At 34.1% G+C, this 18,309-nt stretch overlaps 1 protein-coding gene across 1 annotated transcript; it reads left to right on the plus strand.

Annotated features, from left to right (window-relative positions):
• Positions 1-11,416: 11,416 nt before the first annotated feature.
• Positions 11,417-13,287, plus strand: LOC124898104. Its single transcript, XM_047411727.1, has 2 exons — positions 11,417-12,276; positions 12,432-13,287. Exons 1-2 carry the CDS (start codon positions 11,417-11,419, stop codon positions 13,285-13,287), a joined length of 1,716 nt encoding a protein of 571 aa, XP_047267683.1.
• The last annotated feature ends 5,022 nt before the right edge of the window (positions 13,288-18,309 follow it).

Raw genomic sequence — 18,309 nt, forward strand, 5'->3', positions numbered from 1 at the left:
GATAACATTTATGACTTTTCTTTTCCTCCATTATATGCAGTTATTCTGAGTTTTTTTTATCTAATTGACGTGATTAATGGGCTTAAATGCTGATTGAGGACTGTACCTAATTGAATACTAGTTAAACAATCTAGTTATATCTAACAATGATATGCCATTTGGATAACATCAACATTTTTTGTCAAAATATAATTTTATTCAGACTTTGGTGGAAGCTTAACAACTGTATATATTTAATGACTTCTAAAATGCAGTTGTTGTGTGTGCGCAAGTTTGTCTTATAATTGATGTGTTATATTTTTCCTTTTTACTTGTTTTGGAAACAATATCTGTTCATTTGGTCGAGTTTGACATGTTCTCACTCTTGATTTGGTTAACTTTTCAGAGTTTGTGACCATATAGCTCACACTATAATCATTAGAAGTATTTACTTTAAAAATATATGGATAGACCCACACACACACTCCATGCAAACACATATTATTGTTTGACAAAGATATGTTTTAAACTTTGTGTATTCTCAAGTTTCCAATGGTCTCTACAAGTTCACAAATTTAAGTTCCGCCCTTGCTATAATAATAGCACTCCTATCATTTTCAGTGGGTCCTTTCATTGAGCTAAAAACAATCAAGGTCAAGAGAAATCCATAAAAATAGACTAAAGTAGAGAAAGAATGTGTCGAGGGATGATTTGTTTCTAGAAAGTTCAATGACAAAATGTTTACAGTAGTTGAGCATAATCTGTTATTGAAAAAATGGTCATCTCACTATTGGAAAATTTTATTTACTTGAGCTGGGGGTATATGGAAAATAATCTCTCTACCTTCACGCTGTAGGAGTAAGGCCTGCATAGACTTCTTGCTCCTTAGAGGATGAATGTATACCTTGAAGGCTAAAATAGTAAAGGTACACCTAGCTGGGTCAGTCATCAACTTTTAAAAACTTATTAGTACTTAGTAGCTTAGATGAGTTGGAAGAAACTCCGTGGGTACTTTGTCATTTCTTTTGATGAACTGCAATTACTTTTTTTATTTTCCTGATTAAATTTAAAGTTGACAAGGAAATGTGCTACATTTAAATGACATGGATAGCTTGATAGATTCTATAGCTCCATTTATCTTGGTTTGGATGTAAGTAGTAGCTGGTCAAGTGAAAGCTACTTTGATTTTTCTGTATCTTTAAGTAACCACTTGGATACTTATTAAAGAACAACAGATAGGTATTGAAAGTTGTACCTGGTCATCTTACAAGGATATATATTTGTTTTAGGAGTTTAAAGTCTAATCTATACATAAAAATTAGCGGACATCGTTTAATAAACAACCTTATAACCTTAACGGCCACCGGTTAACCTTAAAACCTTATATTAGGAAACAACCTTATAATTATGTAGTTGGCTACTGACAATGACATCTATTTATGGTTATTACTTAGGTGATGGTGTTGTTATCAAAGGAAAGGCTATGGAATTCGTAGTATTTGTGTGGATGGTAATGATGCTGTTGCTATTTTCACCACTGTCCAGGAGGCACGAAAAATAGCTGTTAATGAACATAAAACTATTCTAGTTGAGGTAAGCTGCACTCTTTTTGAGAGTGAGGCTTATGCTAGTTGTGGAAGTGTCGTTAACTGCTTCTTTTATGTTCAACAGGCTCTCAGGAAGCAGGTAAATTCTGCTCACAGAAGAACTTTTTAAGTTCATTGTTGCATGTATAGCTTTCTAGTGCAAAATTCTAAGTATTCTAGACACATATCATCAGTATATGCTACTAGAAAACGTAGACAACTTGTTCTGCTAGGAACTGAGACAGACTTAAATAAACTCTCGAAAACACCTGCTCTCATTTTTTAAATTAAACACCTGCTCTCAACTTAAACTCTTAAATAAACTCTTGAAATTAAATATATGTGGCCTGCAATTGGGTCCAATTAAGTTCTGATCATGCGGCGTTTGGACCACAATTCAACAGTTGATTTTTTCTACATAATAGTGTTTTTCTTTCTTGCAGTCAAGACTCCAGGCAAAGCAGAATGTTGGTGCGGATAAGAGACATCAATATAAAGGTCAGTGGACTTGAGTTACTCCATTTCTATACTAGGCATTAAAGGTTAGAATATTTTTATATTAGAGTTTCCACATGTTAGACATTGGTGAGATGAGTCTTCTAAATGCAGTAATTCTATTTGTGGCAGTATGTTAAAGTTACATTCATAACAAAAATGAAACAATAGCTTGGGAATATGGATCAGTTTATCTTAGGTCTATCGAAAACAACCTTGCTACCTTTGAGGGTTGGGGTAAGGTCTGCGTTCACTCTGACCTCCCCAGACCCTAGTTTATGGGAGTACACTTGGTATTTTTTTAGGTCACATTTTCTATTCAAATATAGTAATTTTTCTTTTCTGGTTCATTTTTCCATTCTTTACTTAATTATAGTTATTTTCTTATGAAATGCAGGTAAAGGTGGTTTTTAAAGGAAACATTAGGTGGATCTGTTTATGTTATATACAACAACATAGTATGTTATTCAACTAGAGAAGATCATAGTTCAACTCACAAATCATCAAGGATATGAATAATAATGTATAGTGTGATCGAGGACGTTGGAAAGCCTAGATTAAGCATGGAGTCAGTCTATTTCTCGAAGGGAACATGATGAAAATTTGTGTGTATTATAATTTTTGAGTTATTTTTATGTAACATAGTGTTTTGAGACAATCTAAATAGAATAATGATGTATAATATGACTAGTGGATGTATAAGAATATAATTGTATTTTCAATCAAAATCTGTAGTAAATATTAATCATATAAAATAAACAAGAATGCTATGTTTTAAACGTGTGGTCATTGGGAGCAGGGATATATATTGTGCGACTTATTTAGATGTGTATGTGCAAATTAGCAAAGGCAACACTTTGTAGATGTTGCTTTAGAGAAGGTATTAATTGCTACACTTCAAAAGTGTGGCCTTAAGAAAGTAAAGATCACACTTTTTAAGTGTTGTTATAGAGATGCTACAAAAGGCTACTCTTCTGAAACGTGCCCAATAGTAAAACAAAGACAATATTTTTTAAGTGTTGTTGTAGAGGTGCTACAAAAGGCTACGCTTGTGAAGTGTGCCCAATACCAAAACAAAGGCAACACTTGTAAGTGTAGCTTTATCAAATAAAAGTGTTGACAATGACAAGCTACAAAGCGTGGCCTTTATACCTTAATGGTCATGCTTTTTAAGTGTAGCTGATATGACAAAACTTGAAAAGTGTGGCCATTGATCAAAGGTTATGCCTCTTTAGGCCACCCCCCAAAAAGTGTTGCCTAAAGTTCAAAAGTGTAGCCTTTGATCAAAGGTCACACTTTCTGCTATTTTAGGCCACGCTTTACAAGAGTGGCCGTAGGCCAAAAATGTTGTAGTGTTTTATGATTTTTTTTTATGGTGGTAATGGAGTTTTCCGGTGAAAATTCATCGAAAAATATGACGTGTGTGTGCAGGTGTGGCTGTGGGGGATGGACGGAGGTGGATGAGGGTGTATGCAGGTATGGCGGTGGACGGGAGCGGGGGGGGGGGGGGGGGGGGGGGGGGGGGGGGGGGGGGGGGGGGGGTGGCGTGCCCCAGGGGAGGGGGGGGGGGTGGGTGGTTGGGGTTATTTTTAAAATTTAAAATATTTTATATATATTTATATATATATATATATATATATTTTTTTTTTGCTTTTTAAAACAAATGTGGAATATTTTTTTTAAAAAAACCTAATTTTTTACGTGGCAATGACCTGACACTGATGTGACACTGATTTGGCACTGATATGACGCGTGTGTAACCCACTCTCTGTTGTGAGAGCGGGCTTCAGTTTTGAGATGTGAAAATAATTTAGTTGAAAGTTGTTAAGCAGGGTAAATAAACGAAAGTTAAGTTTAAATGGTAAAGTGACTTGGGAGGACAAGTTTAGGGTTTTTTTATGTATTATCTCTATTTATTACTACTAAAGTATAAAAGCAAATGGATTGTTTACATGTCCTTATTCATTTATTATTGCTTTGATTATTTCATATATCATAGCTGGAAAATCCATTTGGCACCAAGATAAATTTTTACTCAGTCCTATATTTGTATTAATGAATGCAAATACTTAGGGGTTGTTTAACGAAAAATAAGTTATTTCGAGGTAAATTATCTTATTCATAGTATGGGATAAAAACAACACTCAATCACAGGATAATTATTATCAGAATGAATTATCCATGCATTTTATCCCAAACAAATATGGAATAAAGATAAACTCATTCTAAGTATATCCCGTATTCTTGTTATCCCTTGTACCAAAAAATCCCTTAAGTTTTATATACGAACTATCACTTAATCATGAAGGCTAATAGCGAATGATGATGATTTCCATTACACTTTAAAAAGGGTATCCGTCTGGGTCGATCCAAGTGATCGAGCCTATATCACAATATATGACAATACTAAATTATTATCATTTGGCTTTTATTTGTATAAATACTGAGTGCGATCACAAAAATCTAGTATTATAGTGGAATAATTACAAATGGTACAAACATAAGTATTTAACTAAGCAGGGACATAAGTACCTAACTCTCATCGTGAGTCATGATAGTTGATGATCTTCCTTCCGGTTAGCCTTTTACTTTATAGTTGATGATCTAAGTATATATTTTATCATATTCGTTTGACGAAGAGTTTTGAAATATATTTTCTCTTGAAAAATAAATTTCTTTATAATAAAAAAATTAATTAGACCCTTTTCAATAGTTGAAGGGTATATTAGACACTTTTCCGAAAGAAAAAAACAGTTAAAAGTTACACTAGTTGGAATTTTAAGAATTTAAGAAATAATTGACCACTTTTTTCATCATCTAATCAAGATTAAATAAGGCCATATTAGTCAATTTAGCCCCTTTACCAATTTCTAATTAAGATTTTGTACAAAAACCAAATTTGTCAATTGACCACAAAAATGCTTCAAGGATCAGAGACACTAATTTAGTCATTAGTTGACTTCTAATTAAGTTTGTGCACTTCTAATTAAGTTTTTGCAAAGAAACAGACATATCAAGTATTTGACCACAAAATGCTTCAAGGCTTCAAAGAATAGAGACACAATAATTTAGTCATTCACTTACTTCCACGGAGACTTCCTGCTTGAATCTGCTTGTTACATAAACCGAAGAATATCAAACAAAAAGTTGGATCGAAAAAGATTATTACAATTATAATTGAACACACTTAAGGTAATATAAAGCAAACAAAAAGATAAACATGAATAATACTAACCAATTCTCTTATAGACCAAAAAAGATTATTATTATACTTGAACACATTTGAGGTAATATAAAGCAAACAAAAGGATAAACATGAAAAATAATAACCATCCTCTAAGTACCTATAAAAGATTATTATTATAATTGAACACACTTAAGGTAATATAAAGCAACCAAAAGAATAAACCTGAATAATACCAACCAATCTTTTGAGTACCGATCATACTGACCTACATCAGCAACATTAGAACCACCAATACTCTCTTTGCCTACATCAAATCACCACTAGCCAAAACATCTTTGGCTACATCAGCAACACTACCACTGGTATCATCAACAACACTAGCACCACTACCAGTCCCATCATTACCTCCTTCAAAACGATCTTTGAAGAACCTATCGTAAATAAGAATGACTTGGTCGTAAGCCTCATGCTACCACCAAATGGAGATTCAGAAATGTCACCTACAAAGAAAAATGCCGAAATATATAAGAATAAAACGTAGACAAATATAATGAAAATAACATTGACTTGGTCGTAAGCCTCATGCTACCAAATGGAGATTCAGAAATGTCACCTACATAGAAACATGCCAAAATATATGAGAATAAAACGTAGACAAATATAATGAAAATAACATAAAATATAGCTTACGTATTTGAAATCGAATAACTCGAAGACCCCAAGGGGTAACTGCAACATTCAGATTTACCTACACCAAATTGATTAAACAAATTATCAATTACTTCCATACCCCAAATTGATTAAACATGTTAGGATCGAGAATCCCGGATAGTGCGGAATTAAATAAAGTAATCGTTTCAAGACGATAACAAAGACGATAATAAAGATAAGTTGAGAAAATAAAGGAGACACAAATTTAACGTGGTTCGATCAACTTGACCTCACAACCAAAAGGACGAGCAACTTTACTAAAGTTGTCAATGGAACAAAAAAAAGAGTACAAATTAGAGTAGTTAAATATTCTAATATTCCAAATAGCCAAAAGAATAACCTCACAAATATCACTCCAAAGAAAAGGTTCACTCAAAGTATTTCCCAACACAACTCTCTCACAAATACTCTCTACAAAGAAGAAAGCAAACACAAATACATCTTCTCAAATGTTGGTGTTCTTCTCAAAATGATGTGTTGAAGAGAGGTAGCACTATCTCTATTTATAGGCAGAAAACAAACCTAAGTTGATGTCTTCAATGACATCAACACACTACTTTCCCAACCAAATTTAACAAGAAAACAAATTGCATGCAATGTTGGACTAGCCAACCAAATTTGACAAAGCCAAACAAATGATCTCCAAGTGTTTTGTAGCAACTTTGTATGACCAAGTGTGAATCAAAGAAAACAAACAAAGGCCACATTACAAATCTCCACCTTAGCCTAAATTTGGTTAATATAGTAAATTTTGCTTCACCTTCTTCACAAAGCCTTAAGGGGCTTTCAAAATTCCATGATGTCAGAATCAGATGAGTCTCCATCTGAAATTGAAACAGTAGCAACACCTGTAATATACAGGCTTTTCAACTTTTCCCACATGTCTTTGACAGTGGTTTTCGAAGCTACTTTACGTAATACATCATCAGAGAGATTTAGTATAATACTAGATCTCGCCTTTTCATCAAGGCTATCAAATTCCTCGACTGTCATTTTTTTTGAAATTTTCTTCTTTCCTTGTAGTGCGATATCTGAACCATCCTGAACTAGGATAGCTTCCATTTTCAATTGCCACATACCAAAGTTTGCACTTCGGTCAAATTTTTCAACATAAATCTTTGTAATCGTCATGGTGACTACTAAGACAAAATCGAGATTAACCTCGCTCTGATACCAATTTGTTAGGATCGAGAATCACAGATAGTGCGGAATTAAATAAAGTAATCGTTTGATGACGATAACAAAGACGATAATAACGATAAGTTGAGAAAATAAAGGAGGCACAAATTTAACATGGTTCGATCAACTTAACCTACGTCCACAACCAAAAGGGGGAGCAACTTTACTAAACACCAATGGAACAAAAAAAAGAGTACAAGTTAGAGTAATTAAATACTCTAATATTCTAAATACCCAAAAGAATAACCTAACAAATATCACTCCAAAGAAGAGGTTCACTCAAAGTATTTCCCAACATAATTCTCTCACAAATACTCTCTACAAAGAAGAAAACAAACACAACTACATCCACTACAACATTTCTGGCCTAAGGCCACACTAAATTTGAGCCACATTTTACAAGTGTGTCCTATACCATTAAAGACCACACTTTTAAAGTGTAATCTTAATTTTTAACTTCTGGCCACATTACGTTTGGCAACGCTTTGAAAGCGTGATTTTTAATAATGTAGACCACACTTTACAAATGTTTTTAAATAATGATATAATTGACAACACTTATTCACATATATGGCTACATTTTTAAGTGTAATTTTATTATAATTTAAAAGACAACATTTTATAATTGTGGTCTAAAATTTTCATTAAAATTTTCTCAATCTCCCTCCCAAATATTTTAATTTCCCTCCAACATAATTAACAAAAAAGAGTTGAGAATATTAAAAATGAAAAACCCTACGCTAAATTAACACAGATATTAAGCTTAGGTCGAATAGTACGGAACCAGGTCTCTTCACCGTTGAATAACACCGACACTGGCGACAAAGACGTCGTCGTCTCGAAAGGGGAACAACCGGCGAGGGGCGACCATTGGCGAGGGGCGAGGAGCAGAAACCACCGGCGAGAACCTAAAGGTTATAGTCAATCTCTCCTTTTGGTGTTTTTTTCTCAATCAGTGAATTTGAACACCCTTTTCGTTGTTTTGACATTTTTTAAGCTTGGTTTTGGGAATTTGTTGGTTCTTTTGGGTTTCTTGGATTCTGGGAATGCCAATTTTGGGTGTGTTGTTATTCTAATTTATGCGATTGAAGAGAATGTGAGGTGTTGAATTATGATTCTTGAGTTTGATTTTTTATCGATTCAAGAATTTCGTGTAGATTATTCTAGTTTTATGAACTGAGTGTAGAAAGCTTTTATTAAACTCAATATTCTTTTAATTTTCTTCTTATAATCTGTAACAAGTCATGGCCTTGATATGCTGAAATGAGTCATCAGGAGGCGAACAAGGCATAATCGGACTGAAGATTTTGCTGCAGTTTTTCATAATTGTCTCAGTTGTTTCTCTTGATTTTTTGTTTTGATTTTTCATTTCCAGGATCTCTTGATCCAATTCAAAAAAAAATTGAAAACAAACTCGAATTACATGGCTTGAGTGAACCTTAGAAACACAATACTCTTCGGTCCGAAGTACACTTAAACTGCTTCAAAGAAGCAATCTTTACATATACAGATGAATGTTGAAGGTGATAGGGCTTAATTTATTTTTTTCCCTGCTGTTCTGAAAGTTGTTACTAGCTTCAGGACTCGAATCTTGGAAAACAGTTACACGTGGCTGTTGTTAAATTATGGTCTTCATCTTAAAATGAGTTAAGAAATTAAATTGCTGATCTGATTAAACTGCTCTTTCTTTCCTCTGTTGGATGCTATTTCATGTTTCTTGGTGTCACTCTCTAAGAAAAAAGTAGAACGGTAGATATATTAAAGCCTATTCAAGACCAAATGATGCTATGAAACTATGGATGTTTTGTTTGGTATCGGTGTTTCTTGTTTTGTGCCTTGGTAGGTATAATGTCTTCAGCTTACCCTGTGATATGCTGAAACCTTTTACAGAACTACCCTTGGATAAAAAAATGAAAAGAACTGAATTTGTACCGGGGCGGCTCATATTTGGTTTTGAGTGAACCTTGGTGCATCTATGAGGTTCCTGATAGTCTAGATTATCAAATGTCATTCTTTAAAAAACCTGTCCTTCTACAAGTCATCTATTTTCTTGTATTCACTTGTTTATCGGGGCTTTCCGGCCACTTTAATAAAATGATTGTCTTGTTTTAAAACTGTGAAACTGCCTTTCGCTGGAATCATTTACAAAAATAGTTGTTTGTGTTGCTACTGTGAATGCCTGCTGGAACATTGTTGGTGTTATCCACAGGTTGTGAAACAACAGATGGCTTTGGGGGCAGGCTCATTACTTGTAGCCTTTTCCACATTATGAGTAGTCTGAGAATTGTTAGCAGTCTCTCCATTTCCAAACAGGTATCCCAATATAATACAGGTTAGAAAGTTAGTTCATTCATCACCACAATATTAGAAATGTTGGTTTTTTTTTCGAATAGCCACCAGTATTATGATGGTTAGAAATGTCTTTATTACTGTCACTTATTAATTTTACTTACTTTTTGTTAGGACATTTAGAAAGATCTGAAGAGGCCGATTTAAACTTTGGTTCAGCTTAGCAGAAGTGCCATGACTAGGTAAGAAATTTTTATCTTCAACCAACGCATAATTTTGATAACTTACTCGTGTCTTTTAGAAGTTACTAGTAAGTAAATAATGCTTTTGTATGTTACGATATCTAATTTTAATATTGACTTTATTTAGGAATACAAATGTTCTGTCTAAGGATTGGATGGATTTACCTAGGTATAGCGCTGAGTATGAAAAGGGTGTTAAATCTTTCTTGAATTTTGCTTACACTTATGAAGATCCTCAAGGCGAAGAAATTCAGTGTCCATGTGATAAATGTTGTAATGTTCGTTGGACTCAAAGAGATGTAGTGTATAATCATCTAATTGGCCGTGGATTTATTGATGGTTATAAAAGGTGGATCAATCAGAGGGAATGGGAAATCGATTTGAATGGTGATGATCATATGGATAACTCGAATGATGATATTGACGGATTGTTGAATGATCAATTTAGACATGTTGCACAAGCTAAAGAACTTTATGAAGGTCCAGATGAAGATGCCAAGAAGTTTTATAACTTAATGGATAAGGTAAGCCAAGAGCTATATCCCGGTTCTAAAGGATTTTCTAGATTATCATTCACAATCCGTTTATATTTATTGAAGTGTCTGCATGGATGGAGCAATGAATCATTCACTTCTCTTTTAGAATTATTAAAAGAGGCAATGCCAAAGTTGAACATTCCTCCATCATACAATAAAGCTAGGTCTATGGTCAAGGATCTTGGTCTTGATTATGAAAAAATTCATGCTTGTCCTAATGATTGTATGTTGTTTATAAATGACCATAAGTATGATGAATTGTGTCATGTTTTCAAAGATTCTCGATATATTAAACCTCCTGAAGTAGATTGTGAGGTTGTTGAGACTTCTAAAAAACCTCATCGTGTTCCAGCAAAAGTTTTGAGATATTTTTTATTTTTTTCTAGACTCAAAAGGCTATTTATGTACTCAAAGACAACAGATTCATTGAGGTGGCATGACGAGGAGAGTTCTAAAGATGGAAAGTTAAGGCACTCCGCTGATAGACAAGCATGAAAATATTTTGATAGCTTGTATCCAGATTTTGCACTAGATTCTCATAATCTAAGACTTGGCTTATTAACTAATGTATTCAATCCATTTCGGACCATGAGTATATCTCATAGCACATGGCCAGTTATGATAAAGGTGTATAATTTGCCGCCTTGGATGTGCATGAAACCAGAGTATTCTATGCTTTCCTTACTCATTCCCGGGCCTCGTTCGCCTGAAAATGATATTGACATTTATTTACAGCCATTGATTGATGATTTCAATTTCTTGTGGCAAATAGGTGTTGAAACATATGATGCTTCAAGAAATCAAACCTTTCAAATAAAAGCAATTCTTCTGTGGACAATCAGTGACTTCCCTGCATATGCTATGTTATCTGGTTGGAGTACAAAAGGAAAGCTGGCTTGCCGGTGTTGTAATTATGGCACTAATTCTTGCTATCTTAAACATAGTAGAAAGACGTGCTATATGGATCATCATGTTTTTCTACCCATGGATCATCCGTGGAGATTTAATAAAAAGTCTTTCAATGGAAAAATTAAATTTAAACCTCCTCCACGTTTGTTAAAGGGAACGGATGTGCTCAATAGCTTACGAAACATGAACAATGTGTTTGGGAAGAAGATAAAGAGAACAAATGATGGGCCGTGGTAAAAAAGGTCAATCTTTTTTGAATTACCTTATTGGGAGCACAATCTATTGCCCAACAACCTTGATATGATGCATGTAGAAAAGAACGTAGTTGATGCTGCGATTGGAACTATTTTGGATATTTCTAGCAAAACAAAAGATCATGCAAAGGGTCGTTATGATTTGAAAGAGATGAAAATTAGGAAGAGCCTTCATCCAAAAGATACCACGGATGGCAAGAGAATCAAGATTGCAAAAGCATGTTTTTCAATGACTAATGGCGAAAAATCAATTTTTTGTAGAGTTTTAAAGAAAGCAAAACTACCTGATGAAAGTACCTCCAACATATCTAGGTGTGTGCAACTAGATGAAAGAAAATTATCTGGCTATAAGACTCATGATGCTCATTTCATGTTACATTACTTGCTGCCAATACCAATTAAAAACATCCTTCCTGATCATGTTGCTATTGCTTTGATTCGTTTGAGTTCCTTCTTTCGTCGTTTATGTCAAAAAGTTATCACAGTGGAGGAAATAGATTGCTTAGAAGCTAAGATCATAGAAACAATAAATCGGTTAGAGAAAATTTTTCCTCCTACATTTTTTGATATAATGATTCATTTGCCTATTCATTTGGCTAATGAGGTAAGATTAGGAGGTCCAGTTCAAAATCAATGGATGTATCTCTCGGAAAGAGATATGTGTACGTTTAAATCATATGTCCGCAATAAAAATTATCCAGAAGGATCTATAACAGAGGCATATCTGGTTGAAGAGTGTTTAACTTTATGCTCTAGATATTTACATACGGGCATACGTACCAGATTTAATAAAAGACCTCAAAATGATAATGAGTATGGCTCAGGTGATGCACCTTCTTTCAGTTTGTTCCCTTGCAAAGATTGTCCTTTAGGAGCAAAGAAAAATGCAGCTATTATTTTAGATAAAAAGTCACTGAATTAGGCCCATGCATACTTATTGGCTAATTGTGATGAAGTTCAAGAGTATATTAGGTACTTTAATCACTTATAGTATTTTCTTTTTATGAATAGTTTTTATCTTGTTGTATTTATTATTATAATGAATAACAATACTTGTTGTGTAGAGAGCATGAACTTGAGGTTAATGGACAACCACGAAGATTGAAATGGAGCAAGGCTAAGAATCATAGTCAAAACTTCTCTAAATGGTTTGAAACTCGTGCTTTGCAAGATGATGTGCCTGATTTGATAAAAGAATTTTCTAGAGGACCCAATGCAGTTGCTAAAAGATATTCTGGGTATCTCATTAATGGATATAGATTCCATATTAGGCAGTGTAATGCAAGGCGTAAAACACAAAATAGTGGTGTTACGTTAGTTGCCTCAACCACAAGCTTTGCAAGCTCAAAGGATAAAAATCCAGTTCATGCAGATTTGACTTATTATGGTAGGATAGTTGATATACTGGAGTTAGACTATTATGGACATTTTAAGGTTGTTTTATTCAAGTGTGACTGGTATGAGGTTGAAAAAGATACCTATAGCCTTACTTACGTTTACTTCAACAAAAAGTGCTCTTTGAAAGAACCTTTTGTGCTAGCATCTCAAGTACACCAATGCTTCTATGTGCAAGATCAATATGATCAAGATAGACATTATGTTATGAAAACTGTTCCGAGAGATCTGTTTAACGTTAGTGACCATGTTGAGTCTACTACCTCAGAAAGTTTTGAAAATGAGCCTTCTGAACAGTTTATGAGCCCATCTATACCGAATGATAATGGTGAAGTTGTCTTAATAAGAAATGATGTTCCAGAAACAATTATTGATGTGGATGCCGAAGGGTTTCTTGCTGAACAACATGAAGTTGAGCATGACAGTGAGTCTGAAGATGTGTATGAAGAAGAGTATGAAGAGGAATTTGCAGATGATTCTGAAGAAGAGCCTGGAGACTATGTTGATGTTGAGGATGAACCATGACTTTGTTATTCTTTTTTGTCCCATAATGTTAGCTTTGTTTTGTTTGATTGTTTGCTGGTACAAAAACTTTTAGACATCTAATATGCAGAAACATTGAGGAGATTGACAATCTTAATTATTTTTTTGGTCTTTTTTGGGAAATGTAATATGCAGACACATGATATTATGAAAATCTTTAAGTATCTTGTTGGCTTGTTTCCTAAGCCTGGTCATTATTTTATTAATAACCTTATAGTGCTTGCTTATTCTTAGCACGATGCAATTATATATGTTAGTTAATGACCTTTTCTATTTGTACCCTACACTGATGTTTTGTAAATGCCTATTTTATTCTATTATTATCAGGTAGTGGTCATTTGAATGAAAGCAGACCAACAAAATTTGAGGCAGCTCTGTGGTACGAAATAGGTATACGTTCAGTTATCCTTCACTTATTTTTTTTTCTCTGGAGGCTACTTCGATACAATAGCTGTGTTGAGTGTTGATCGGATGTGCTATGTTGATATGCAGATTTACACCTTTTGTGAGCCTGTGACTCAGTGTATATGTGTGTATTTACTGTTTAATATCTGACAATATGTGTATTTAGATTTTCAATGGGTTCGGTGCATTCTTGACGTGTTCAAGTAAACATAATAAAGGATTGCTTAAATGGGGTGTTTCAGTTTTTCTTCATCGCAGAAAACAGAGAACTGTTCTGTGTTACTGGTGCATTTGAGCTTTTGCAGCTTCTACCCTTTGTATGTTAGCTTATATAGAATAATGTAAAAGGTGATACGGCTTAAGATTTTGTTTTCCCTGCTGTTCTGAAAGTTGTTAATTGCTAGTTCGTTTAAGTTGGTGAGTATGGCACTTGCTCGTAATAATGTCTAGGACTGATGGGTAGAGACCATCAAAAGTAGCTGTTAGTATAAAAACTAGTTTATCAAAACCATATATATTAGTAATGGAAGTTGAAGAAAAATCATCTAACTTATAAGGTGTCGGCAGCCGCATTCATAACAATACTAGTTCAAACAAATTAGGATAACTAACAATATTACTTCTTGTTGTTGGTATACTCTTCTTCATAATTAACTTGTGCTAACTAATGTCTCTTCTCTTTTTTGTTAAACAACATGAACAGATGTTGGTTTCTTTAATGTCAACCCACTGTTCTGATCTCCCTATGATTAAGTAATTGAGAAGTGAAAAAATGGGTTCACAAATTTTCTTATATTCATAGTGCTAACTCTGAGTACATACTAGAAGATGCCTGTTTCCTCAATCAGCATCAACCAATACTAAATCTGTGGTATTTATGCCAATTAAATGAATGCAGGGCGTGTTTTTTATACACTCAATTTAAAGTTATTTGTAAGCTCTTTGAGCACCTAAAAATTACAGTCATGTGGGCTTACCTGCAATACACACATATACATCTTGGACAAAAAAAGGACAGAAATGAATTTGCTACTATGAATGCTGGAACATTCTTAGGGTACACAGGTTGTGAAATAGCAGTTGGCTCATTCATCACAGATTAATAAATAGTGAGATACATAATGCTGTAATTCATCACAAATTAATAAATAGAGATACATAATGTTGTGCAACTGAGACGTATATATCTGCATTTGCTTCATTAACCTCCGTGAGACTATTCAGTGCGTCTGTTACGAGCTTAGATAAACAATATTTTCATTAAGTTTGATCATATTTAGCTTAGACATGTCATTTGGCTAATAACTGGATATACTTTCATACTGTACTTTCCATCTATATTGCTTTGACTCTTTCTTGCATCTCTTTATATACATCTGTCAAACAGGCCACATCCTCAAAACTGGTAGTGTCCCTCCACTTATTATTCTGTGTACTTGTGTTGGTAAGGCTATATTTATATTATTTGTGTGAATCTAATATTCTTTGCCTCTATTTTTAGTTAGTAAGGATGAAGCAAGCAGCAAGTCTAAAGAAAAAAATTTCAAATCCGAACAAAGCTCAAAGTCCTCTGAAGAATATGAATTCCGTTACTCAATACCGTTCAAGTACTGAACTAGTCAAGGAATATAAGATTAAGAGAGAATAGCTTGCAAAAGAACACAATGATAAAATTAGGAAATCTCAGGCACCAATGACACATAAAAGAAAGATTACACATAAAAGAAAGAATCTTGAGGAGTCCATTGCACAACAAGGAAAGAGTATATTGCCTATTAACAAGTCAGTGAGCCAATCTTCTGCAAGGGAAGAGATTAATGCTTCACATATGATCACTTGAAAAGGACAAATCAAAGAACGATTATTTTAACCTCAATCTGGAGGGCCCATTAAAAAGAGAGGAGTCGAATCACCTATGCACAACTTCATGTTCCAAGGATTTTCGATGTTAATACTTCAAATGTCATTGGAATACTACAAGTTGAACAAGAGAAACAACATGCTATTAAAGAACTAGAAAACTACAAACAGGTGAAGAGGAAGTCAGTCCTACCGTCAAGTAGTCTGGACCAGTTTCTAGAAAAACAAGGAATACATATAAGTGGTGAAAAAGAACATGATATTGGCACAATAGAAAGTGTTAAAGTTCTGCCCACTGAAGATATAGATGAACACAATAAACGATTAGATGATCCTACAGAAAAAGAAGAAAATGGTGAGGATGAGTGGTTAAATAGTGATGACAATATAAATGTTGATTGTGGTACAAATGGTATGTCTTGAATCCTATAATTTTAGTGCTCATTGTATTTGTTTCTTATTTCTTGGTTGTTACATCAATCTAGGAGTGCCACAGAAAAAAAATGTTTGAGGACCAACAACATGCAAGGAAATTCATGCGAGAACTTTAGATGAAAGAGAGGTGGTGACATTTGACTTAGGACAAGCAGTGGGACCAACTGACAAGGCAGTTTCTAATTTAAGCAACTTCATAGGAACAGTTGCAAGGAATCCCAGATTTATCAACTTGTTGTACACTAGTTGGCATGCTGTTCCAGATGAAACTAAAAAACGCATGTGGGATTATGTCAATGTAAGAAAAATTAATTTTTGAGAATAAACATATATTATGTTTATTACTAACCGAAGCTTAATATATTTATTTTGTATAGTCAAAATTTTTCATTCCAAAGGAAGGACAGAAGTGGGTGATGCATGGTCTTCGTGATGCTTAGAGGGGATTCAAGAGAGAAGTTAAACGGAGATGTTTTGATAAAAGACTTACTGTTGAAGAAATGCTAGAAAAACGTCCTGCTGGCGTTCCAGCTGTTCACTTACGTCAGTTGATCGAGTATTGGAAGCTTCCAGAAGTTGAAGTAAGATTAAAATAATGCATATAACTCTTGACATATTTTTCATATTTAATTTATGTTATCTTTTTTAGGCCTTGAGCGAGGTAAATTCTCAAAATAGAAAAAAAAAAGTGGAGACATCGAATGGGACCTATTAATTTTGGAAGAGTACGCGTGGCATTGGTAATATTTAGTCGGCGCTTTTAAAAAAATCTATTTTTCAATTTCTTTTTTACTTTGTTATAACATATTTATATTTGGTTTTACACTGTAATTTGATATCATTTGTAGCTCCGGACAAAAGAAAATAATGAGGAACCATTAAAGGCTGAAATGTTTGTTTCTACTCATACAAAGATGGGAAAAGAAGTTCAGGCAGATACCCAAATTGCAATAGTAAGTAATCGATTTCGACTGCAGCTAAGTTCATCTTTAATTCTTTTATTCTTATTTCTCTGTGTAACTGTACATACTCTGAATCACAGACAAATTTGGGTAAACTCCATTTTGAAGATACTGTACATATTCGGGTTTTAATAGATACTGGTTGATTTTTTTTATACTATTTTTTTTCTTTGAAGAGCTTATGCTTCTCCTTCTATTGCTTACGGACAAAGGTCCTTTTCCTAATTTGTTCCTTTGTATAAACAACATTCTAACTAGAGTATATCTTTGTGGGATATGAAGCATTCCCAGTCACATGATAACATAGCCTTAAACTGAACTAGACTATCGACGAGATAAGCAAAGCATCGCGTCACTCTATTGATGCGATATGCGACGCGTCGTGTTGCTATCTATCAATGCGATATGCAATGTGCCACAGCCATATCGTGTTGACTCCTTGTTTTGAACATCCTAATAGGCCTCAAACCTCGTCCGGAAAATTCAAAACTTACCCTTTATGCTAAGTTTGATTTATCCAAATTATTTGAGGAACCTTGTTTAAAGAAAGAAGCTAAATTCACATCCTGGAAACCTGCATCAGTGACTATATCCAAGCTGAAAAATATTGCTAAACATCTTAAGCTGAGAGCTAGCAAAAGGGATGCAGGATTACTAAGATTCGAAGGAACATGAGAAGGAAAAAAAGGAACTTTGAGCGTTGACGTGGAGATATTTTAGGTTGTTGAAGCTTTTCATTTGGTGGAATTCTAAAAATCAAATGGTGATACATTAGAATATCATAAAATATTGACTGAATGCGTAAGACCGAGTCTTCAAGATATCATTTGGACTTTTCAAGATGATCAGCAACAACCTCTGTAGGCAGACGACCAGTTTAATGAGCATCAACCTACACTTTGTACATCAGGTTTTGTCCTAGATACATTGGCTGAGCTAGGTGGATGCTGGAGGTTTCAATGAATCCCCTTTATCACAAAAATCATGTTGTGCAAATAGGGTAGGCATATTACATACACAAACACCTAACTTAGCCTCACATTATTTCTGAGAAAAATAGTAATTGTACATGAGCCATTAAATAGAACTCTAGGAAGATCGTCTCGGCTTCCTTTCCTCGATCCCTAAACAAATGCAGCAACACGTTTTCTCTTTTATCCTTCCAGTAACACAAGGTATGATTTTCCTTTCATTTTCTTGGTTCAAATTTGTCTATGTTGTTTTTCATTCAGAATCTAATCGAATTACTATTCACTACTGCAATATAGAACTTAAATTTTGTATTATAAGTTGTGTATACTCTCGCTGATTGCTAATCTTCTATTGGCCGGTGACAGATTGA

Source organism: Capsicum annuum, chromosome 4, assembly GCF_002878395.1.
Source record: "Capsicum annuum cultivar UCD-10X-F1 chromosome 4, UCD10Xv1.1, whole genome shotgun sequence".
Classification (NCBI taxonomy): Eukaryota; Viridiplantae; Streptophyta; class Magnoliopsida; order Solanales; family Solanaceae; genus Capsicum; species Capsicum annuum.

Excerpts from the sequence above, each read along its gene's own strand:
- LOC124898104 (XM_047411727.1), top strand. The coding sequence starts at position 11,417 with ATGCATGTAGAAAAGAACGTAGTTGATGCTGCGATTGGAACTATTTTG. Across the intron at positions 12,277-12,431 it reads GCTATTATTTTAGATAAAAA|AGAGCATGAACTTGAGGTTA; the intron begins GTCACTGAATTA and ends CTTGTTGTGTAG.